The sequence below is a fragment of the Trachinotus anak genome, unplaced genomic scaffold (assembly GCF_046630095.1).
Source record: "Trachinotus anak isolate AG129_WGS33_773 ecotype Australia unplaced genomic scaffold, CSIRO_AGI_Tana_v1 ptg000021l, whole genome shotgun sequence".
In the NCBI taxonomy this organism is placed as follows: Eukaryota; Metazoa; Chordata; class Actinopteri; order Carangiformes; family Carangidae; genus Trachinotus; species Trachinotus anak.
In genome coordinates this window covers 20612302-20638509 of record NW_027273872.1, presented here as the reverse complement: position 1 = coordinate 20638509, position 26208 = coordinate 20612302, and the positions used below count along the sequence as shown (strand labels likewise).

General features: G+C 41.6%; 1 protein-coding gene across 2 annotated transcripts in view; it reads right to left on the bottom strand.

Moving 5' to 3' along the window:
* Positions 1–26208, bottom strand: part of tenm2a (teneurin transmembrane protein 2a) — a 226247-nt gene that overhangs the window by 169892 nt on the left and 30147 nt on the right. For both annotated transcript variants that reach the window (XM_071457469.1, XM_071457470.1), the window contains exon 2: positions 4018–4390. In XM_071457469.1, coding sequence (XP_071313570.1) covers positions 4018–4243 — 226 coding nt within the window. In that variant the 5' untranslated portion in view covers positions 4244–4390. The remainder of the gene's footprint in view (positions 1–4017; positions 4391–26208) is intronic.

The window sequence follows — 26208 nt, the reverse complement described above, 5'->3', positions numbered from 1 at the left end:
TTCAACATTATACAGCAATATACTGCACAATACTACAGTGCTTTCTTTTGTCTCTCAATGTTAGCCACATAATGAGTGAATTGCCATGAAGTTTCATCTCATTCATTCATCTTGATCCAGCCTGTGCAGCTGCGTCGTTCATCTATGCTCGTCACCGCTTCCTGTTCCTATCTTTAATGAATATGAGCAGATATCTTACATTAAAAGATGATGTCCCGATTCTTAATCCCGCCTACTAAACTCTGACTGGATGATTGTTTCTCTAACTGAGGGAAACAGCTCAACAGCAATGTTTGACGTCTGGATGACATTTAACTGCACATAAGTCAGAGGTAAAATTTGTGTCTCTTTCATGCAGATGTACAGTCAGCATAAAATATAGCATGCAATAAAGACAAAGATATTACTAGGTTTTCTTTCTGAAACTGGATGCAAGTGCAGATGCAAGTAACCAAATCGAATATGCTGGATGTAGGTGGAATACATGTAGACTTGGGGCAGGCCTAAATGGAGGTCAATAACATCAGCTCATTTTAAAGCAGCAAACAGTTGCCTGATGGGCTGGGAGGTAAGTCCACAGAAAATATTTCTTGCCAGGGAGGAACAGAGCCACTAAACATAAATATACAAAGCCCCAAAAGGACCCAAAACACACTCCAGATATGGTTCTGAAGGGAGATGATGTTCCTTTTTAAGTTGAATTTATGCCTCAGGAAACACTAAAAGTTCCAGTGGTGCTTTTCATGCGTAATGATGTGCACTAAGTAAGTTATTTTAGAAACCAATGATATCTTTGGAGTCGGACAGCAACTGCAGTAAGCTACAACACAACTTCTTTGCACATGCAGAAACACAGTGAGAAAAGCCATATTTGTTTAAACTGTTTAAACAACTGTTAGAAACCTGTTTGTATATCTGAAAACTCGATTTGAACAATTGAGGAAAGGTCCTCATGTCCTTGGAGTTTTGCTCCAAGACGTCACACCCCATGATCCTTTATTTCACTTAGAACAAATCTGAGGGCAGCTCCTATTCACCTGATAATTTGCACTGCATAACAAGTGATTTTTCAGAATTGCAAAAGCAGCCCCAAGAAAAACTGAGTTGTGAATATGTGTATTGTGCAAGTGCAAGATAAAGGAAGTGTAAGCAACAAAAACGGTGAAAATGCTGAACCTTAAGAACTACAGGTGAGTCAGTCAGCTACTGAAGAATATGACTGTCAGTAATGCTTTGTGTGACTGTAACTGTGTGTTTAACTGCACCAGTCCTACCTGTGCATTACTCACACCTCTTTGTCTCACACATGAATATGTGTAAGGGCAAGTCAATATGCATTAGCACACCACAGACCTGTAAATTGCCTGGGCTACATGTAGCCATTTAAGCAAAAATTACAGCCTGAGAATAGTTTCAGATGACCTCAAAACTTCTCAGCAAGAAGCAGAAAAGCCACGATGGCTCCCCGAACCAAAAGAATAACATCATTATAATTTAATCAGAGATAATCACATTTTCTAGTGTGGCCCCATCAGCGCATGAATTACTAATATCGTAGGTCAGTTCAGATATCAAACCTCTCCTTCAAAACATTGTTGATTATTCAGTAAAACAACAAGGACATTGTCTGGATGCAGTAGCTCTTATGTCCCATTTTAGTGGTTCTTGGTGAAGAAAATAAAGTTTCTGTCTACTTGTACCATCTTGCCTGTAAAGTACAAGCTGTTCAAAAGAAGAAAACATTGTCACAATCCCTCACTCTCATGTACTAGTTATAAATAAAAATATCTGGTTGAAGGATGAAGAGAACTGTTTATCTGCTGCTTCTCTCGCTCCGTCTTTCTCACTCTAACTCCTTTGCTTTCTTACTCCCTCCTTCCAGCACTACTCCTCCTCCCGTGGTGTCACAGTCCATATGGTGCTGCAACACTGTTGGTCTCCTGTGGCCACACTTCCCACGATGCATCTGTGGCTCTGGGCTTTGGAAGGGAGCTGATAGGCTGAGAGGACTGAGGTATCGACCAGCTATCGCCCGGTGTGAGGTCAGCTCAGTGCAGCAGTGGAGTGTGTCCGAACAGCACACACCACTGACTCCCAGTCTTTCATCCGTTGTGCCAATCAATCCTCTATTTTCTGTTGTTACATTTGCGTCCATAGTACAAAGTATGCTTTTCTTTTATATCCTTTTCTTTTAAAAAACATTTTTCCTGGTTCCATTACACATTTTCTTCTTCTCTTCTTTAAGCTACTGTCAGATTGATCCGTTTCTCTTATTTCGTGAAACTACGCACAGTTAGACATGAAACCTTGAGAGGAGGTCTACCTTTTCAAGCTATAATGAAGATGCTCCATTTGGAAAATGCCATCAAGGACTGTCAAACACATATTTATTTATTTCTGAGAGGGATTTTTAGTGTTATTCTACTATTTTCTGCATTGTTGTGTTGGATTGCACTGAGCTCTCATCCTCTTCTGTCTGTGTCCATGCAGAGAAAACAGAGCTTAGCACAGATCAATCCCATTGAGTCTGACTCCTTTCACCAGCCAGGGATCAATACTGCCTGTTTCATGTCCCTCCGCAATATACACACGTGCATGCGCGCGCGCGCGCACACACACACACACACACACACACACACACACACACACACAGTTTAAAGACATGCCTATGAGAACAGGCCCACCCCTTTAGAGATGACCTATCGGCCTATCGGCGAACTTGCTCACCGGGGGATACAGAAGTTCATTATGACAGGCTTTCCAGTGCTAAAGGTCTGCTTTGGTCCTCTGCTGCAAAGTGCAGCATTTACACCATCTGATTACATTAACAGCTTGCCACAGAGGCCTCACAAGAAAACACACAGTGGCTAAAAGTAGTATACAGCTGGAAAACATTTACATGTGTAATAACGTGACTGATGGATGTGTGATACCAGATGTTTGAGTAATATTAGAATCATATAACAGGACTGGAAAGGCTCTATTTGGCTACGCCTGGCTCAACCATATGTGCAGGGCTCCGAGAACTGGAATAATTGATAATATTTTGACAGAAAATTGCCACATCCTTGATTTTCTAGTTTTAAATCCTTCAGTATCTGTTACATCTAGAAAGTTTAAAACACTTTATGTCACAGAACCATACAACATCTCATAAACTTCTTATGAAACCTGCTTAATTGTACTGTCCCAAAAGTTTTATGCAAATGAACTAACTATAAATAGGTTGACATTTTGGGAAGTATGCTTATTCAGCTTATTCAAGAGTTAAATGAGAAGATTGATAACACTTTCATGTCTGTACTGTTAATATTAAGCTACCACCAGCAGCCAGTTTAGCTTAGCTAAAAAGGGAAAAGGCTGTAAGGACTCTTAAATTGTTCAAATAAATTATATTTGATTAATGCATACAAAAGTGTAGATAAACACCCTGTACAACCACAACAAGTAGTTTTTAAACATTAGTTTTAGTGTGGACTATACTGTAAGTGACGTTTGGATGTGTTGGCAGGCAGATTTTTTTTTTCTTTAAAACAGAGCCAGGCTTGCTGATTCCCTCTGGTTTACATCTTTGTTCTATGCTTAACTAACTGGCTGTAGCTACATAGTTATCATTCAAAAGTACACAAGTACCTCATACAAAATCCATACAACCCAAACTATCACTTAACTACTAACTAACCCACTAAATTCTTAATAATTATAATGATAACCCACTGAAATGCTTCAACTTGTTGTTTTCACGTTTGTGTGCTGAGTCAACAAGTTTCTTGTTTCTAATTATGCTAGGCTAAGCTAATCAGTTGTATTTTAATATTTACATTACAGACATGAGAGTGTCAATATTCTCATCTAACTCTCTGAAAGAAAGTGAATAAACATGTTTACCAAAATGCTGAACCATTCCTTTAAAGTCATTAAACACACTTGATTTTCCAGTGTCTCAAGTCCAGCACAGTATGGATGCAGCCCAAAACGACTCATAATTAAATTTTTGGAAGGGCTCCACAAACTCACCTTGTCTGGAGTACTCATCCGCCTCGTGGTGAACCAGGTCAGTCACACAGCCGCCATAGTGCAGCCTCTGCTCATGGTCGAAGGCCTTGAGCGTCTCGCTGGAGCTGTAGGACTTCTGGGTCGGCACACGACACTCATCTGCATCCAGGGAGGAGGTGTTGTACTGGGAGTCTTTGGAGCAGCGACCTCTGGTCAGGGAGCGGTGCCTACGATCCTTCAGATCCATGCTGGTGGGGAGGGTGGGGAAGCAGGTAGGAGAGATGGAAGCAGTGGAGAGAGAGGTTGAGGAGGAGGAGGTGGTGGTGATGGTGGTGGGGGGAGATGGAGGGGCCTCCTAGCGGGCCTCCGTAATGTCAATCTCCACTTCAGTCACCTGGAAAACAGAGATAGAGGGAGGGGGAAAGATGGAGAGAGCAGAAAAGACAGCGAAAGGTTGGTATACAATTAATGGATGCACTGCTGTGACTCACTCTTGCTTTGCACTCCCCGGAGAATCTACAGTGAAACTTAGGTAAGAAGGAGAGCAGGGAATGGACATTAGAGCAGGCAAATATGTAACACATCAGAGTATTGATGCGAGATAAGTATGGCTATTGTGGGGAGAAACAGAGCTGCCAGAGCTGTGGTCCACAGAGACAGTCAACCATCGACCAGCCTGATGAAAAATGGTCAGCCAGCATTTAAATCTATGACATAAACACAGAGAGTGACTCAAACACGGTCCAGTCATCCTAAACTGATGTCAGCGACGCATGAATACAGACACAACAAAAAGACAATCATAATGACAAGTGGGGGCAGATAATACAGAAAGAAAGACAGAAACAAAAAGTGGGTGGAAAGAGAAATTGCAGACAGAATGATAGAAAAGGACACAAAATCTAGATTGGAAAAAGGTAACGGGCGAGAGGGAAAGAAAAGCAGCCGGATGCAACAGGAAGGATGGAAGAAGTGGAGAAATGACTTGAGGGCATTGCTAGTCTCTCCCTCATTATCAGAGTGAGAATGAATCCTGCTCCCTTAGAGGGTGTAAGGGATAATCAAACACACCCATACGCCAACACACACATACACACACACGCGCGCACACACACACACACACACACACACACACACAAATGCACATATACAATATGGAGGTACCTGTACTGAGATAACAGTGTTACCTGAACTTGACACAGCTTGTAATACAACTTGTAACACAACTAAATGTGCACATCAAGACATCACCTCCTCCGTGCTCACGTCTGATCTGTCCACTTCTATTGCATCACAGACAGCCCACTTTTAATCTATTTAAATCTTATACTTGTGGATGCAGATTATACATGATTATGATGCTAATACGGCATGATACTTGTGCAGCGGCCTTGAGCAGTGCATTACATTAGCAGCTAAAGATCAAAGTACAACAATACAACAACCAGCAGTAATTGACAGGAACGCTTCCAGCAGCTGCCTGTATGGGATATTTATGGTAATAAATAGGTCATCCATGTTTCTGTTGCTTGAGGCCGAGGAAAGTCTGGTCCACCCACTGCATTAAAGCATAGCACTGCATTTTCATCAAAATATCTTTCAGTCTGGATCGCATTTATCAATATCAGAGCTGGTAGGGCCATTTGTAAAGAACAGGCATCATCCGATTCAGAATATGTGATGTAACTAATTGCATGCTGGGACGGAGGAAGAATGAGAAGGGAGAAAAAGAGAGAGAAGGATACAGAATGTGAGTCAATCTATTCAATGAGGGCTCATTTTAAAATGCTTAGAAAGTAGTATTGAAAAGTGCCCTGCTATGTCCATTGATTAACAGTAGGTATTAAGTCTCATAAAGAGCTCATTATGCCCCAGCATCCATCACATAGGCTATTAGGAGTTCAACCTTAATGTGTTTGTACCTTGAATGGAGGATGAGGAAATAGGAAGGGATACTGGCTTGGGAAATGTGGGGACATTGTGACTAGCATTATGTCTAGTCTAGTCTTTGAAAGTATGTGTAGCTGGGGGTGTGTATGAGTGTATGCTGGGTTTCTAAGTTACATGAACTTCTTTTAAAGAGTTTGTTGAGATTTACATGACTCTCATGTCTGTATGACACAAGAGACACAACACAGCTGGAGTCTGGAGGTGATTAGCCTAGCTTAGCTTAAAGACTGGAACTAAGGGTAAACAGCTAGCCTACCAGCACCTTTAGTTCACAAATTAACAAGTTGCATCTACTCTTTTTTGGCTTGAGGATTTGGGGAAGTCACAACTTCATAGATTGTTCCAGAGGTAAGAAAATCTCATTCAAAATCACACAGACATTTGTATTAACAGAAAAAACATGTCTTGCAAGATAACCTCCCGCAGCCATATGCTGTATGCGTGCTACCATGTGCCACCATATGTCTAGGTAAGGATGGTAAAATTTTTAAAACAATCTAATGTAGTTGCTTATTTCATGTTTCTGTTTTTAGCAAGATTCAACACACATCATTTCCCATTAGGAAATAAGTTTCACATAACAGAAGTTAGAGCCCAAAAAGTTGCAAAAATTACATTAGATGAGAGCTTTGGTGGTTACCAAAGTACCTGCACTACTGTGCTTGTAAATTTCCATGGGAGCTGTACTTTTTTTCCTTTTTTGGTAAGAATTTGATCAAAGCTAGCAAGTAAAGCTAAAAGTTTAAGGTCACAAATGTTCAAATGTTTCTGATAGCTAATAGCCTCTAACAGTATGTTCTGTAACAGATGGTCATTAAGGCTAACAGATTAAAGAAATTTTAAATGAGCAATTCTTTTGTGATACACAAGCAAGTGGAACAGCTTTTTGACAAAAAAAAAAAAGTTACAAATCGTAACATTATGACCTGTTGCATAACATAATTGTGCAAATATTTTTCTTGTGCCACAATCACTGCCTTAGCCCTGTTACCATGGAGATGATCACCGTGTTACTCCCATCCTGCAAACTAACCGTGGATCATCACATGGGACAGCAGCTCAACTCTACTCTGACAGCCTGTCCTCAACTCAAACCACCACAGCAACTGTCTAACATCAGAAAACAGCTTTGGCCAACCAACACTAACAAATCAAGACAAAGGTGGCTTACACTGTCTGTTGGTAAGCATGGAACAAATGGCCATCAAGAAAGACCCCAACAGCTGATTATTGGTTTGCGTAGTATGAATTGAAAAGGATGACGGCACCTGATCACACAATCACTTGCATTTACAGAATTCATCATTCATTATCAATGACACAGGGGCCACATGTTATCACACTTCACAGTAGCTATGCCAACATATGAGAGGTAACAATTATGTTGCTTTAGTAATCCTGCTCCATTGACGGAGAAGCGTCACCCGTTCATCTGCCAGGTCTGGCGCTCAGCAAAGTCATTAACAAGCTCAAGTCCCCATTTCTGCCTCTGCTGTCTGGCGTGTAGCCAGTCCAGCTAACGTTGGCTAGCATTCGGTGAACTCGACGCATGCTAAGTAAAAACGATACTAATTTCGTCAGTTCAGCCATTGACTCAGTTTTCTTTTATCCTCTTCTGACCGCTGCTTTTTTTTGTTTGGGCCTGTTAAACATTATGTTGATAACTGAGTCATCCATTTACTGAGGACGGTCGCTTCTTGCCTAAAGGTTGAGAAAAAAACCGACATTCACTGACGCAAGTTATTGCAGTGACAAGGAGCAAGCTCATTGGTCAAAATAGGATTTCCCAGCAACCCTTCCTTCGTAACTTTTGGGAAGAAAGAAACCAAATTAAATAAGTGGTAGGTGAAAATAATATTCATTTAAAAAAATGTATGACATTTTTGGAAATTTTAATAGGGGCAATAAAAATATAAAAGACAATGACTCAAAACCACAAGCCTGATGGGCCCCTGACAGCTACTATAACCCAGGGCGCAGGAAAAGCTGCTTCTTGAAAAATTACACCATATTTAACAACTTCAAATCACCTGCTGAATTATTAGCTAGGTTAATTGCCACCCAGATTAAAACAGCAAATTTCCCAAAGTGTTAAAATTATAGGCTTCTTTGAAAAGTTGTGTCAAGTAGGATAAGTCCGCGGTTACAGCTGGGCTTCAGTTAATGTGAGTCAATACAAAATCCTTCAAGTAACAGGTGTGTGTGGCAGTCACACTGGTACAGGAGCAGTCTGCAGGTATAATGTTAGTCAAGTGGGAGGAGGAGAAAGGACACAGAATGAGAGATAGATGAACAAAGTGGAAAAAGACAGGGGGTCAAACAGGAGATCTGGAACCTGTATCAATCACACTCCACCCACACAGGTGTTTTCCTCAAGGTCGCTGCGGCACACAACCCTAGTACACATGCACACACCGAACTTTTTCTTGTTAATTACTCCAGTGACAGCGTCCCAACCTCCCCTGATCATTGTGGGGAGGCGGATTATCTCATTTATCAGAAGTATAATGACTTACTGTCATTCTGACTTCACCACGATTTCAAGACACGCAACCGACCAAGCCCCAGGATACATGCATCTCACACAGAAACACCTGACACACGAATGCAAAACTGTGCAAAGACCCGCAAGAGCCCACGAGTAACTGTGTTTCCTTGACAGCCGAGACAGGGTGGTTAGACGAAGGAGAAAAGAGACATGCGTGTGACCGTGAAGTGACCATGAAATCCAGGCAGAATGAGAAACGTAATTGGAAGACGACAGGGAGGGTGGAGAATTCATTTTCGAAATTACAGAGGTGAAGTTTGGTACAGATAATGGCCTTTTCTCTGCAAATAAGAGCTTGGGAAGAAAATATGGAGAATGACACAATGTAAATCCACTGTAACTAGAAATCACACCCAGTTAATAGGAAGCTAATGACATCAATGGATTAGCCAGCATCAAACAAGATGGTTTCCCAATTCAAACCAGTCAGCCTCTGAAAGAACACAATCCAAATGGCAAGGGGAAAGAAGGCAGACAGATGCAGATATTTTAGGAAACTGTTTTCTGTCCCACCTAAATGTTGTCTGAATAATCACGTGCTTCAAGAGTGTTTCTTACACATGAAAAATGAGCATCTATTTTTCTTTCCCTGTCAAAATCTAAATACATCTGACACGTTCTGACACATTGAGTTATATGCCGATTAAACAAGCCCACTTTCTTCCTCTAAATGCTTGTGGAGGTCTTACTGAGGTAACTAATAGAATCAGTACCCCAATTAAAAACAAGTAAAAATGTATTTCGTCAAACCAACGAGCCACTCTATGAAAAGCAGTGTTTCAACAGCAGGTGCATTAGTGCATTTGTGGATTGAAACCACCTGAGGTATTTTGTGTTTTGTTGCATCATGCCTCAAATCTGCATGAAGAAAGTGCTGCAGAGGCAACCAGCTCTGGGAACGCGTTGATCAAAATCGACCCGGCTCGGCACTGCATATCATTTCACTGCATTTGTAATGGTTACGTGTACATTGGCTAGATACCCAAAGAAAATTAGCTGCTAAGATTACATCCAGCCACTGCTCTCATTTATCAAACAAATGAGCATGGAGGCGGTGGGTGAGAGCTAGTATAGATGCTGTTTAGGGCCACCACACCGTGGGAGGCTTGCTGTTCAGATGACTCCTGCTGCAGCCAACTAGGAGGGGGCTCAAGCAGGGTGCGTTCACTGTCTGTATCATCTACAAACTATCCTGACATTTACTGACTTATTGTTGCACTCCATACAACATCATAGTTTACAGCCTTTTGCATATTTCAGTAGCTTTGTGTGCCGATCTGGGTATATTTTAATGGATTGGTATCATGAGGCTGGACAATTACACCGATTCACTAGGCTCCAACGCTAATAATTGTTAGCAAAGCGGGGTGGAAAACATTCAGCTTGCAGCTTCTCATTTTAGCCGGTGCTCAGCGTCACTTTTGCCAGTTAAAATGACAAATGTCGCTGGCGGTACATCATATTAGCTGCCACTAATTAATGTTCATTTTGTGAGCAACTGGATGACAGGCCTAAATTAAACTTGGCTGTTGTCACTATGTGTGCCCTCTGCACGCCGCTGTCAAGACTTGTAAAAGATAGTGAGTGAGAGAAGAATGTGCAACCATTGTTTATTTAGTTCCAACAAATTCAGCAGAGTTAAACGTCTTCTCTTCTTTTCAGCGGATCAGGCCAGGCCACTTTCAAGGGAGGCATTCCCCCAAGTGAACTTTCATTCATATCAATAATTTTAGCTTATAAACATTATATTTTTGAACCATGACCTTCAGTGTTTGGATCGAGAAGCTCATAAAAAAATGTGTGTAAGATTAAGCAGTCTGCAGTTGTATTATTTCAATGATTTAGATGCATAGGCTGTTCAATTATTATTTAAGTAATATAAATATAAGTATCAGATTGGACTCAGTATTGCCAAATGCCCAATATTAAAGAACTTGGATCGAGGCCAAAAACACTTCATCGGGACATCCCTACTTTCTACAAATGCACCGTCTGGTTCTTTTCTTCTAATATTTTGGATTATTATCTTGTTGTAGGATTAACCTCTGACCAATCAGTCTGTCCTCTCTTATTTGTCTTTTTCTCGCCAGTCTGAAAGCAATATACAGCACTACTTCCTTCCATCCAGTATTGTCCTAATAATGCATCAGAGGGTAGAAGTTTGTTCCAACACTGAGCGTTTGTATGCCATTGACAAAAGTTAGGGCACCTGTAGGAGAACTTTCATAGCTTCATTTACTTCTGTTACTGCAGGGAAGTTAGTTAAGCAACGTCTTCATCAATGAAAAATTAGTTTTTTATGAAATTTATTGGACTTGAGCTGCTTAAGAAAAAAGAGTATAGATATATATTTTAAACTCACTTTTACTCACATTGTTTCCCTCATTTCAAACTAACAAAAATTTTCATCTGTAATTTTTGTAACAAATTTTTAACACCACTGCTACTGCTCCTTTGGCTACTGTTTAGCACATACTGCTGTAATACAGTTTTTGTTTCAACATTAAACGTGGAAATGTTTCTTCATTTGTTCTGTTAACTTTCTTTACTGTATTTTAACCTCTTTATTCCATTAAGTATCTTATCTTATCTTATCTTATCTTATCTTATCTTATCTTATCTTATCTTATCTTATCTTATCTTATCTTATCTTATCTTATCTCTGGATTCAGCAAGTCTGTAAAGCAGCCATTACCTGGCTCGTTTAATTCAATTGTAACCAAACCAAGAGCAACAATCAGCCAACAAGACTGGCAGCTAAAAGCCTGATAAAACACAGCATGGAGCCTTTCCATCAGAAAAACCATCCACTTCTCCAGCAGTCTTTGTCAACAGGAGATGAAGTTGTTAATTTTATGTCTTTTTTCTTTCTCTCTCTCTCTCTCTCTCTCCCTCTTTTTTTTTTTGAAAGGAATTTGAATAGCAAAAGATGGTCTATTGAAAACACAAGGCCTTGTTATCACAAAAGACAAAATTGTGGCTATAAAGCATTTGGCTTCAATTTTCTGCTGTTTTTGTGATGCTGCTCAAATTAAGTTGTTTACACAGTTTGTTCACAAAGACAAAGAGATGAAGACACAGAGTGACTGAGAGAAACAAAAGAGTAGACGGGGAGAGAGCGTAGTACAGAGAGGTTGCGCAAGAATAAAGAGGAAAAACAAATCCTTGTATGAGACTTGTACTCAATTACACATAAAAAAAAACACACAAAAAAAACTCTGTGCATCTTTATTTCAGCAACACCGTCTGACTCGAAGTCCTGATATTGTTAAGATTAAAATATTATACATGCAGTTCATCAAAGCATCCAATTACATATTCAGATTTCCCCTAAGAACAGCTTATTCTTGACATCATATCTATAAGTGGAAATCCTTATGTTTAATTTGCTCTTTTCACAATGAAATCTTTTCTCAGGGTGCATACTGGATCAGTGTAAGCATTTTTAACAATGTAACATTAACAGCTTTTAAAACAAATGTGTTATTGTGTAAAACATATTTTAAATTTCACTGTATGGATAACAAGCAAATCTGAATGGAAAAATGTGTGTGTTTAGCAAGATGCCTCATGGGAGCTTCAGTGTCAGGGCTGGGCATCCTGATTACTTCCTGTGTGTGTATACACAGTCATATACACCTGTATTAGCATACATAAATATTCCTGTATGTATCCACATCTATAACCATGCCATGACCTCTATCACTCTCTCTCTCTAACACACACACACATACACACACACACGCACACACACACACACACACACACACACACAGAAGCCATGTATGAGCTCTGGACTGGGCTCTGACTGAGAGGCTCCTCATCCTGAAGAGTCATTAATCATGTCTTCGATCTCGGGTGGCATTGAAAGTGCACGCACGCAAGCATGCACGCAAGCACACAAAGCACGCAAAGACACACACACACAGTATACACACAAGGATGGCTGGGGCCGCTTGCATGGCTCCAGTTCAACTGGAAACTGCGGCCCATTTTGGATCCAAGATGATCTGTGAGCCAACAGCTGAGGGGCGTGCAGGACAGGAAACATTTCATCACTCTCTCCCCCACACACCTCGCCCCATTATCTCCAACACCTCTTTCAGCCAAATAGGACAAAAATCACTTGCTTATTAAGGACGCTATTCACTAATATTTGCTGGCAAGTATTTTTTTTTTCCCATCGATGACGTGATATTGATGCACTAAAATATATTTTTTTCACAATCAGCTTTCATGCAGTAATACCACATTGCAACAAGAGTAGGAAAATAATATTGCTGCTGAAGCTATCAAACTCACATGATAATTTTCTCGAGGTCAGCGTTTGATTACTGTGTCTCCTCTGAATTTAAATGTCCTACAGCTTTACGTGTGAATGCGATGAGGTTTGTGCAGCAAACTCTCATATTTCAAATTCTGGAGCCCCTCATTAGCAAGTGAGGACACCATAAGTCAGTGGTAGACTTTACAATTTAGGCCGCCTTTCATCTGCATTACCACAAAACAATAAGGTCACTTACAAAAATAAAACAAGATGTATTCTCTGTAATTGAACCTAGTTCTGGCACAGTTCAAACCTCTGTTGTGTTGATTGTCAAACTGCAGCGAAACAGAGTGGAATTATTGAATGTGTTAGAAAGTGTTGACAAGCAAAGTAGGCAAGATGTGGTTCTTGGAGGACTAATGCTTGTTTTCCTCTTAGGCTTCTGAGTTAATACTGAGTACTCATTCTGTGCAATATTTGCTGAGTGTCATCATAGTGAATGAGGAAACATCCCCCGTGATCGGCCAGCCTGGATGCAATAATTATGAAGTATTGCTGAGGTAATACAGGAGTATGGGATAAGAGCTACACGTCCCAAGGTCTGCATATGTGACTCCCTGCAGGGAGTGAGATGGATGAAAGTTGCCACACTGATCAGGAACTGTGAGGAGACCTCATCCACCTTCTATTTTCTCCTCTATGTCTCTTCTCCTCTCATTTGTCAGGATGGAAATGAAGGGGTTGGGGGGGAAACAATCCACCCCTCTCTCTTCCCTGCTCTCGGTGCCTATGTAATCTCCACACTGGGCTGCAGAGTGCCACAGAGCCTCTGTTTATTAGACTAATCCTTAAATCCACATTCTGCAGGCCTCGCAAACGCCTCGCAAAGTTCTAATCTGACTCAAAACAAAGGGATTAGAGACGACAAGGTCCCTCTCTCTGTCTCTCCATGTCTGCCAGAGTGGGCTCGGGGTGACGCACACATGTGCTGAGAAACACACTTGCGCTGTTGCGCTGCTCTTGCCTGTCACACCCATATTTGCCAAAGACTGAATGCCACATGCAAACCCTTCGCGCACATACACACATGCTTCCTGTGAACACAAGCTGGCTGCGACAAGACAGGCAGTTAGAGCCAAGGTGCAAACAAACTGGGTAATTACACATAGCTCAAAAACTCATGGGAGGAATGACGGACAAGATGAGAATGAGCTGTGGGAATAAGGCATGGCGACAGTGGGGAGGATATAACCAGAATAACTAAACAAACCTGGCTTATATTATAGACTTGTACTGTTGCAAAAACAACTGAGGAATAGAATTTTAACACACTAGCAGTGGATGCCAGGAGTCCACTTTGGGGGCTACAGGCTTGTTACAGTGCACACAGAAAATAAAGAACCGGCAAATCAATATTTGTCTCTCTACAAAACCTGGGACCATTTCAGACAGATGCCATAGCTGTGCCAGGAATACTAGAAACTTCCATTCACTCTCTCTTCTTCACACATTTTCAATCACAATTTCATTCCTCTGTCTCCTCAAAATGGCAAAGAAACAATGCCAAAATTTGATGCTGAAATTGCGTTCGCTCAGTAGTTAATGCTAATTTTACACTGTGTTCCTTAAGTAGCTGCGAGTCTGTTTAGCAAATGTAGCATGTAATAATGTTGAAAAGTGGGTTCAGTTCATTTTCTGGCTACTTTCACACACTTTCTGGGTTTACTTTGTTGCGTCTTCATGGGAAAACGTTTCGTCATTATCAGATACAATAGTGTGGGATTTATAACCAAGCACATAGTACCAAACAGTGCTGCTATGTAGACACGCTAACATCACGCTCATGCTAACATAAGTGGAAATTAATGTTTCTGAATCATCTTTACTGCTCTTGCAAATTGTTTGGCCTGAATGGTGTTTTATAGTCTAACAGACGTGTTAATATGGTCTGCTTACAGATATTTACCCCACAGCTTCTGCCACACAATCTGCCACAGTTTGATCATCAGCTGATAAGGATGCAGCCTAACACCTGCCAGCAGAACTTAATTTAAGCAGGTGTCCCTGCCCTTGCTGCTACGAGTATTCAGCATGTCAACAAGTCCAAATACACCCTTTGAAATCCTCCTGATTCACCTGTGTGAGTTTTGTTTCACCTGTGGAGTTAAAAGAAAAACAGCTTACAACATTTTTAAGATTGTTCTTGAATTCATGCAGTTCCACAAAAAAATTGTAGCTTAGTTCAAGTCAATTCAGACCATTTTTCTTTACCACAATACAAACATCACGGCCACTTTCTCAGTAGCCTCTCTCAATGTGAAATGCTGCCCAGACACTAGCGTATGGATACACTTTTTTCTGAGGCAAATTGTGTGCATCGCAGACAATACTGTTTTATTTTAAAAGGAGGAACTCTGGACTCTGGACTGTGCATATATTGCCTCCTCATTTTGTTTGCAATAATAGGAAAAGGCTGAATGCCCACAGTATATACAATATATGTGAGACTGAGTGAGGCAGATCTGACCGTAGTGTGACACTGTGGTATCATATTCTAAGGTTATGGAGCACATCCATGCTGGGCTGCGCATCTGACAACAGCTTTAGTGCAGGTGAAGGTCATGTGCGATATAGAAAAGTGTGGCAGTCTGCAGATGGATAATGTCAGGAGAGAGGCCACAGAGCCATGCTACCTGTTCTTTTATTCAGTGAGGGAATTCCTGCACATCCTCATTCAGCAGAATTGTGCCCATGCTAGTGTATGTGCGAGTGTGTGTGTGTGTGTGCGTACGTGCGCTACCATGCGCACATGTGAGTGTGTGGGCTCTTTCACCTGTGCCCTAGGAACTAGGTGCAGCACAGAGAGTCAGGGCAAACTTTGCTGCGGCACTGCCAGTGAGTTATTAAAACAATCGAGTGCTGACAAGCCCTGCATTCTGTCGCCGAGGGAGAGGGCTAGGACTTAATAACTCAGTGTCACGCCTTGACATTCTTACCATCTGTCTGGGTAAAATATTTAAATGTGCAATAAATGTCACTGGGGACAGACGGTGACACTGTCTAATTAACACTATGACAGAGGTGACACACTGAGGGCTTTGGCTGGCTTTTACTGTACAACATGCATCGCCTGGGTGTGTATGTGTGTATGTGTCTTTGCATGTGCATATGCATGCCATAACTCCATGCAGAGGTGAAACACTGAGGGACACTGTGGCAGTTATTACTACCATTCTGTCTCTTCAGAGGAAAGTCAGCCATTGTTTAACTAAAGAGAAAAGTGTAGCACTAACACACACATTAAAAAGTGTAAATGACAGCAGTTATAAGGCTTTGCAACCCCAGAGCAGAGAATAAATGCCAGAGAAGAGTCATTTCCTCAGGCTGAAATGTCAAATGGGGGGGGGGGGGAAACAAACCTTAACTTCAGTAGAACTAGTGCAGGATGCTTTCTTTTTCCCCTCCATGCCTCATCTCTGCCTGTGGGGTAACAACCTCCAAAGATGGGGAATGTAAAATCGTTCATGGTGACGTGTTAGGCAGAATGAAAGCTGACTGTTTTTTTTTTTGTTTTGTTTTGTTTTTTGTAAGCAGACCTACAATACATAAATAAATAAATAAACTGGGTGTCCTCCATTTTTATTTTCAGTTTATTGAAAATCACTGATGACAGCCTTAAACTCAGAATTTAACCACGAAGCCTATGTGGGATTTAGTATGAGTACTTTTAACAACAATATAAAAATAGCAAGCCCAAAACACAGGTATTTAAAAACCATGGCAACCTGCAGAGAACAGGGGTGTCTCCAGGATGTAGCGTTTCATGTGTCTATGGTTAAGCAATGACAAGAAAAAGGAAAAACATGGCAGTAAGAAACATTGATCCTACAGACAACAAAGGGATCTCAAGTGCATGCCAGTAACATTCTCAGGAATATGGAAAATTAGCGCACATAGAAATACGTATCTCTAACACTTTCATAGACTTATTTGCTGGGAATTTCCCCATTTTTCTAGATATATTTGTGACAGAAAAATCAAAGGATAAGGATGGTGAAATTCAATAGGAAGAGACTAAAATGGATATTGTGTAATTGCTCAATAGTTTCCACTTTCCCAGTTCTCAGCCCCATGATTATTTATTCCTCCTGAAGATGTACATGTTTAAAACAGGTTTCACATCTATAGTTTCATTTAAAACAAACAAACTATCAACACAAACAGATTGGTGATGTAGTTTTTTGCATTAATGTTACTTGTGGATTTGTTGGGGACTATTTTCAGCTGCAGATTTTGTGCAACAGTGAGTATATTCAGCATCAAAGTGGAGTGTGTGTGTGTGTGTGTGTGTCTGTGTGTGTTTGTGTGTATGTGTGGGATCAACTCAAAATAAACCACATGTCCATGTTAACAGTAAAAAATGAATGTGTCACCAAGAGCAACAGTGTGGCTCATTGATGTATTTTTATACATACGGGCTTATACATCAGGCTTTGGATACACACATACTTGTAGTAGGATCAGTTCATTGTTGGTTTTGGTCTTTTCATGGGATTTGTTGACAATAAGTAAACGACTCATCCTTTAAAAGTAAAAATAAAAGAATGATAAACATAAATTTAAGAGTAAGATGTTAAGTAACTGAGAAGGTTAACAAAATGAAGTCAATACATGTGTCTTGTGTGTCTGAGCTTCCCATCACATATCATAACATGCTCATATTGAGTAAAACAGATACCTTCATATGTAATATTGCTTATATACATGTCTTGGCTGCTTCTGAGTAAGGCATCAGTTTATTATTTTAGTTATAGAAGCTAAGCTTTACAGTGATAAAACATTTTATTCATTTATTTATTTTTGATTTATTTGATCTTTATCTAATTGGACAGTCTCATTGAGATTAAGATCCCTTTTCAAGGAGAAACCTGAGAATAAGAAACAATCACCAAAACAAAGACAACACAATTATATAATAAAAGAAACCAAGAAACAAGGAATCAAGCGAAACAATTACAATAATCATAAATAATATCAGCTAATAAGGGTTTAAAATCTCAGAGGGAAAAGTAAGACTCTAGTTCATTCTAGTTAAACAACGTGGTGTACATGAGGGATAACTAAGGTTACTGGATCGTGTAGATTTAAATGAGAGAGGAGATGAGAGGCAGTTCTCTTCAACAGAAGAGCTTTATAAATGAATAACATGAGATAGCTATTTCTTCTCGACTGTAGGGAGGTCCAATTTATATTTTAATACTCAACAAATAGCACAGTATTCATCCATGCGTAAATTAATACAATTTCAAACAACTTATTAAGCAAAAAAAGAGTTACTATTGAATGTTTTAATATCTAAAATAACATAAGCTGGTGTGTAACACTTTTACCTGCCAGAAAGTGTTTTAAGCACCTAACAAATACATGGCTCTCCTACTCTCTCCATGTGTCTCTCTCTGTCTGTGCCGCTCTCACTTCCCTCTCTCTGCATTCTGTGAGAGGCTGTTGTATGAAACACCTTTAATGGGTTTGTGAGGGATATATTGGACTTCAGTAGGAGATTTGACACACTGTGTGTGTGAGCCTGTGTGTGTGTGTGTGTGTGTGTACCCATGAGTGTGTGTGCTTTTTGGATTGTCATGTAGGGTCCTATATTACGGTGCTTTTCCACTTGTGTTACTGTGTGCACTCACACTCCAAAGCCATTAGATTCTATACCAAATCCTGAAGCTGAGAACTTTGAAGCTGAGAGCGGTGCAATCGACAGGCTGGTATCCTGCAGAGCACGTCTCCCTCCTCTTGATCTCTGGTACAGTACCAATCTCGACTGCAGCTACAGTTGCACTTTCACACACACATTTTGACTCCGTTACTTTATCTGTTCTCTCCAGCCCACACATGCGTACCTCTGTTTCTGGGTGCACGCATGGCACCGATATTTCAGAGGTACCACAGATAAGTACTTGGGTCTGCATTGTTTGTGCCTGCTGTACTGTGAATACTTCTAATGCCACCAACTCATTGTCTTGGAGTGGTGTTTGTGCCTTCAGGGGCAATAGAAGACAGCTATGGCCGCTCCAGCACCAATGACATAGCTGACTGGTCCCATTTAGCATGCTAGATTTAGCTTCATTAGAGAGGATGTGGCTGGGAAGGCACATAGAAGAAATGAAATGAGGGGTAAGAGGGGGAGACGGGAGAACGACAGCAAGGTTTACGCAGGGGCCACTTTGCAGGAGAGCTGGACAAAAAGCCAAAGCCGTCTCATAAAAATACTTTATAAACCAGCCATATCCATAATGGCTACCCAATAGAGAGAAATGGATTAATGCAGCAGTTGGAGTTAAATTAAAAGCACACCACATTTGGCTAGATTATGGCACACATTGCTATCAGCATGAAGCTTTACACAGATTTCCAAGCCTTACCTTGAGGCGCAGTGATAATGCTGCAGAACCCATGTGAAAATGCACTTGATAATAATGAAGAAATTATGAAAACTAATCATAAAGACCTTTAAAACTATTCATCCAAAAATAATTATCTCTAATTTTATATTCAGTCTTCCAAAAAAAAATGTATTCACCACAAACAAGGTCATGAACAATCTACCCAGTGGGGTGAGATATATTTAGACGTATTACATAACAAGTGTTCTGACTGTTGATCCTTTAAAACTGTGTCTTAATTCAAGATATGTCCCAGAAAAAAAAATGAGCTATCACATCCAATTGGCAGATTTGTTTCACTTCTATTATGAAAAATAAGTCTGTAAAATTGAAAATAAGAATAAATGGCTTGTCAAGATGAAACTGTTTGCAGTGATGAGGCAGAGACAGAACGTGGCGATTAATGCGTGAGAGGTTATCTGGGATTGGCAGCAGCAGTGGGGCTGCAGCTGGGGATGTATCTGGTGATCTGAGCAGCGCAGAGAGGAAGTGATGGGCCAGGCTGTCCCAAGGACATACATCAGGGAGAGCCACATGTTACCCTTTAACCTTGTCCCTGATCTCTTTGCACGCACTTAAACATGCATGCAAACAAAGACAAATTCACATCATTGTGCTGGAATCAAGTACACACATAATACAACAATGCAGATGTGTGCGCTTGTGTTTGTGTGTGTGTGTGTGTGTGTGTTCGTGCCTCTGTGTGCAGTTTATTGGAGCACACATCCTCCAGAAACACAAACACACCAGGCGGGTCATTGAAAGGCACCCTGCAACAAATGGTGTGAGGTCATCACACTTGGCCCTGGCCCTTGCTCTGGGTCAATGTCACAATAACTGCCAGTGATAAAGGGGTTCCCATGGTAACTGGAGGGGTTTTCAGCAAATCAGAAAGGAGAAAAGGAGTCCTGTGGGTGTGCGTGTCTCACAGCACCCAGACCCCTGGTGATTTATCCATCGCAGCTCCAGTACCACACTAAACCATTAGGAAACAGTGATAAGACATAAACACAGTCTAGGACAGAGTTGAACACAGCCTGTTCATTGCCACGTAAAATCCCATCAAAGTGCACATGCTAGAAAGTGATTTGGTTTTTCAGAACGGCCAGACAGCCGTGTCCAACATCCTAATTTTAAGTTAATAACAGCTTCTGCTGCCAGTGAAACTGCACCAGCAATCAGTGATTTCATGCTGGTGACTGTGATTTCACTAGTCATCATAATATACGAGGGCAACAGTGAGAAAAGTTGCCTTTTTTTTGGTCCCACGCCTACACTGGCACTTTAGAAAACCCTGTTTATGAAAAATGTTCTGTAGGCTGCCACTAAAGCAAGGCCAAAACGATGCTATAAAATATAACCTTGCAGGAGGAGATGGACTCTTTGAAATCAACAGTATCACAGGACATTTTTAAGATCCACCTGAGATCTGAAGCCATTTTTAAGAACAGCCTGGGTTCCTTGCTCTGATTAGCTGAAAAGATTGATTACAGCTCTGTAGGGAACTCCTGTAACCAAAGAACCCTTGCAGAAAAGTCTCCTTTCTGTTTGTAGTAAAAGAAACAGCAGCAGTCGTAGTAGTAGCTGTGGTGGCAGTATCAGATGTGGCAAGGAGTGGTCAAAATAATAGTGGTTGTATTTTGGTGGCGGCAGCCGCACCAGTCTTGTAGAGTGCTATATTGATGAAGATTGGAGTGGAGTGTTCTCCCTCCTCCCCCATGCAAGGGCCTATATTGGATTTCACGCTGGCTGCCCATTCACCAGACATTGCAGTGCATTCCTAACCAAGGGCCTGGAGGCAATACGGCTGCTTTATTTGTTTATAATGTTTAGGCTTCCCGCAAATGGCTTGCGTTGCAGTCCCGATAACTGTGCATAGTTACATTTAGGCAATCGACTGGGCTCGTTTCGACATGAGCGCCACAACTCAATTCATTTGGAGTGGACTAAAAATCCAATAGAGTTGACTAAGTGGGAGGAGGAAAAGGGAGAGGAGGAGAGAACTATGGATGTAGGGAAATGGAAAAAGAAAGTGAGAAAGGAGGAAGGTGGATGAGTGTTGCTGATGCTGTAATTTAAAATGGATAACCTGCACTGATACACCTCTGCAAGGAAAGTTGTCCACAGAAAGATACAGAGAAAGCGTGTTCAGCTTCTCCCACCATTGCGCTGCCTCTCACATCATCTCTACCACTCAAATATGAATGGCAGATAAAATATAGATGACCTCCGACTGCTTTTGGTTACTAAACAGCCCTCTCCAGCTTCCCTCTGTCTCTGAATGTATCTGCACACACCTCGAACACAACTACATGTATCCCTCTGGCCAAAACAGCACCCATAAAATCTACAGTGCATTCAGAAGGTATTCAAACCCTTCACTTTCTTTCACATTTTAAATTTCTTTTTGCCGTCTTCAATCTACACTCAAGTTGAAAACTGAATTTTAGAAATTTTTGTAGATGTATTAGAAAAGAAAAACTGAAATATCACATTCAAATAAGTACTCAGACCCCTTTCTCCTTACTTAGTTTAGGGGCCTTTGGCAGTGGTTGCAGCCTTGAGGCCTTGAGTCTTCTTGGGCAGGCTATGACACGACAAGCTCTGCACACCAGGATTTAGGGATTTTCTGCCATTTTTCTCTGCAGATCCTCTCAAGCTCTGTCAGGTTGGATGGGGGCCATTGGTGGACAGCCATTTTCAGAGATGTTCTATTAGGTTCATGTCAGGGGTCTGGTTTGGCCACTCAAGGGCATTTACAGAGCAGCCCCCAAGCCACTCCTGTGTTGTCTTAGCTGTGTGTTTAACTTAGGGTCGTACTATTGGAAGGTGAACCTTTGGCCCAGTCTGAGGCCCTGGCCGCTCTGGACTAGGTTTTTATTAAAGACATCTATGTACTTTACTCCGTCCAGCTTTCCCTCAACCCTGACCAGTCTCCTTGTCCCTGCCATTGAAAAACACCCCCACAGCATGATGCTGCCACTACCACGCTTCACCACTGGGATGGTGTTGGGCAGGTGATGAGTGGTTCCTAGTTTCCTCCAGACATGTCACTTAGAATTGAGGCCAAACTTGAATCTTGTTTCTCACAGTCCGAGAGGCCTTTGGCTGCTTTTTGAAAACTCCAAGCAGCTTTCATGTGTCTTTCACTGATGAGACGCTTCTGTCAGGTCACTCTGCCATAAAGCCCAGGTCAGTGTAGTGCTGCATAGTTTCTCCTACCTCCACACAGGATCTCTGGAGCTCAGACAGAGTGACCATTGGATTTGATCACCTGTGTGACCAAAGCCAATCTGTCCTGCTTGCTCACTTTGGTTAGGTGGCCAAAGAAGGAAGGACAAGTCCTGGTTGTCCCAAACTTCCTCCATCTAAAACTTATGAAACCTTCAGTGCAGCATTTTTCCCCAGATCTGTGCATCAACATTATCCTGTTGAGCTCTGGAGGCAGAGCCTTTGACCTCACAACTTGGTTATTGCTCTGATATGAACTGCCTGCTATGAGACCTCATATAAACAGGTGTGTGCCTTTCCAAATCAAATAGGAAATAAGAAATAGGAGGCACCTGAGCTAAATTTCAACTGCCATAGCAAAGGGTCTGCATGTGACATTTCTGTTTTTCCTTTTTAATAAAGTTTGAAACATTTCTAAGATTCTGTTTTCACTTTGTCATTATGGGGTACTGAGTGTAGAATCATGAGGGGGGAAATGAAATTAAGCAATCTAAGCATGAGGCTGCAACAGAATTAGAAGTGAAGGGGTCTGAACACTTTCTGAATGCACTGTGTAAAGAGCCAACTGCCAGCGTTCACAACTTCAGCTCCATTAAAAGATACGAGTACATCAGAGACAAATTCCCTCAATACACTTGACGGAGTGAAACACTAATTTACTGAACTGACGACAGACGATGACATTTGGTGACAACGCAGCAGAAATTAAGTTAGCAGTGTTGCAGTAGGTTGTCTCTGAGATGACACACAAATGACGCCGTCTGGTGAGTGAACTGGTGTGAGTCACGCCGCTGTAGTTGTGTACCACTAGCCTGAATCATCATTGCTTGTGCGTGTGAATCTCCCATCTCCCTCACTAGCCTACTCCTTGTCCTCTGCCAGCTGCTCAGCTTCTCACTCCATTTGCTCCAGACTTCATACACATCTGCCCACAAAATCCATCCATCTCTCTCCTTCCCTCTCTCTCTCTCTCTCTCTCTCTCTCACACACACACACACACGCACACACTATATCTCTGCAGTCAGAGCAAAGCAGACAGTGTGTGTTCACTTGGGTGCATCGCATAGTTCCTAAACACTTATCCCTGGCTTGTGACATGAACAAACTGAGCAACAGTGGCCGACACTAACCAAGGTCAGCTGGAAAACCCCCCCCCCAAAAAACTACCTTTTTGCACTAATTACTTGGGCCTTTTTCTCTAGCGAGTTCACTCCACATTATTTCTCTGTGCAAAATGGAACGTCCTTGTAAACTTTGGGCAATGTCTCAGAAATTCCTTTTCTCCGTGGTTGTAGCAAATAAAAAATCTGACGCCTCCCAAAGGCTCCTGTGAAGTGAAGGATGAAAGCCAGTGAGCAGGAGACTGGGTAGAAAGCTAGAGTGAGGAGGTTTGATGCAGTCTCCTGAGTGAGGAGAAGGGAGAGAGAAAGAAAATGCAAGGGGAAAATGTGTCCTCTGAAAAAAAAAAAAAAAAAAAAAAAGCTCATTGATGCAACCATTTCCCCTTAACCTCAAACGGCAAGCTTCTGAGCTAAGAGGGGCAGAAACCACAGATTTTTCTTGGGAAAGAAAAGGAGAAAAAAAAGCATCTGTCCTCTGCCTTTTCCTCCTCCACCCTCCTTCCTCCCTATTTCTTTAGGCTCTTTTGAGCAGGAGCGGGAGCATCTCTCAGAGAAATGACAGTTCTTATACAGGAATTTGGTTCTGTAATTAACCTGCTCATTTGCTAATTTGACTGTAATCAAGCCTCTCATCTTTCCCAGCGGGGTGCCAGAGCTCTATGAGCAGACAAGGCAGGAGACAGTGGCAGTGAGCTCAGTGATGAGTTGCATCAAGAGCCTCCTCCTCTCCTTTACTTCACCTTCCCCAAAAAAAACAAAAGACAAAAAAAAAAAAACACAAACTGCATGCTCACAGGAATGAACAAACAAGTTGAGGTTAAATGCATAGTGGATTCTGACACATATGGTGTAGTGTAAAAAAAATTGGGCAGTGAAGGACGAGGCTTTCCTCAGGGCTGCTCACGTCTGCTGCAGCTCTACAGTATGTGTCTCAGCCCCCACAGTCTCTGGCACATACACACACACACATTTTAAGGAAAAAGGGAAAAGAAATGCAGACATAGGTATTCTCCATTCAAAACCATTCACACGTAACTATCCAGATGACATTTACATCTGTCAAGACCCAGCATGTGTTCTTTTCTACCTCCCGAGTGCTCAGAATCCACTATATCTTTTGATTTCCTCTGTACAATACTCTTTTCTTCCTGCTCTTTTGCTGAGTCTGTGTCTATCTCGTCTCTTGCACACGGCGACAGACTCTCTACAAAGAGCGGGACTCCAATTGGTTGCCAATGGCAACAGAAGCGCAGGGTAACAGAATCACACCAGTTATTAGTTTTGATGTGAACTTCATAGTTAACAATTATGAGAGCACGAGAGAAGCCCGAGCCACCGGGGGCAACATTCACACGCTGCCTGTTAATCCATTAATGGGACTGATTGAGCCGCACTCCAAACGCAACACTTCAGCTGGAGTAACCTGTTCAGGCTCAAGTCGAGCTCTGATCCTGATTGGCTGGTTGCTCAGTTGCTCCAGCCTGCTGAAAATCTGTTCATTGGATGAGGTTTAGCTGAGCTGTTTGCTCCAACTAACTGTCGATTGCATCAGGCGGCTCAGATCATTCATTTAATCTAAGCCTTACGTAGAAGGAGAACAACATACATACAGGCAGTGCATTTTCAAAGCGTGTTGGTATTATTTGGATTAAAGTGAAATGTGAATTTATCATAGTGATTTATGGTGAAGATCATCGTCTGATACGCAGGTGGCTTTGCGAACAGTGTACTACCTCTTAATCTTCCAGTTAGCGGCAGACTGATGTGATGAAAAGCAGTTTAATCCAATTAGGTGATCATATGCTACGCAGACTTTAAGAACCAACATATACTTTACTTACAAACTAATTTAAATATAATACTTTGATCAAATTAGATACTTCTGTGGTGGTGGTCTGTGTTTAATTAGGAGAAGCAGTCAGAGGGAGAGGAGCTGCAGGGAGGCAGACAGAGATGAGGAAGTTATTTACGAATAGAGCGGGTCTGACTCAGAAACGGGCTGCCTGACAGTCGGTTTCAAGAGACAGAGAGAAATCTCTTTGACGCGCGAATGTGACTGAAGAAGTTCTACTCATCCTCTGTCATTCTCTTTATGTCTAATAGTTTTTATATATAATTCATAAGCCAACCACTACCCAGACTCTGTCTTAGCTGCTTCTTCTCCCCGTCTTATCATCATCTGCTGCTTTTTCTTTCCTTTTTTTTCCCCCAGCACTGATCTGTGGTGATTCCTGCTCTACAGATGACACCACAGCAGGTGTTGTGATTGGTACGGATCAGCTTGCCTCAGTCCAATCAGATGCTTGGAGAGGTGTCCCGGAGCTGGAGTAATCCCTTAATGAGACTAGCACACTGACATACTTGTAGCAGGCACACACTTAAAGAAAAGGTGCCATACTGACACGTACACACACACTGGCGTGAGATATAGGACATGCCAATGACACATTTACCAGGACTCAGTAACCTACACTAGACGGGTGCCAAGCTACAGTAACTAAAGGAAAAGTGTTTACCAAAGGACACAAAGGAATCAGTCCAAAAAGGACATACGGTGAGGGTGCAGCCTGCGGACTGCATTTTGCTGTGTTGTGTGAGGCATCTCCAAGCAGTTGCCATCTCTACGCAAAATGGGAACGGCACAA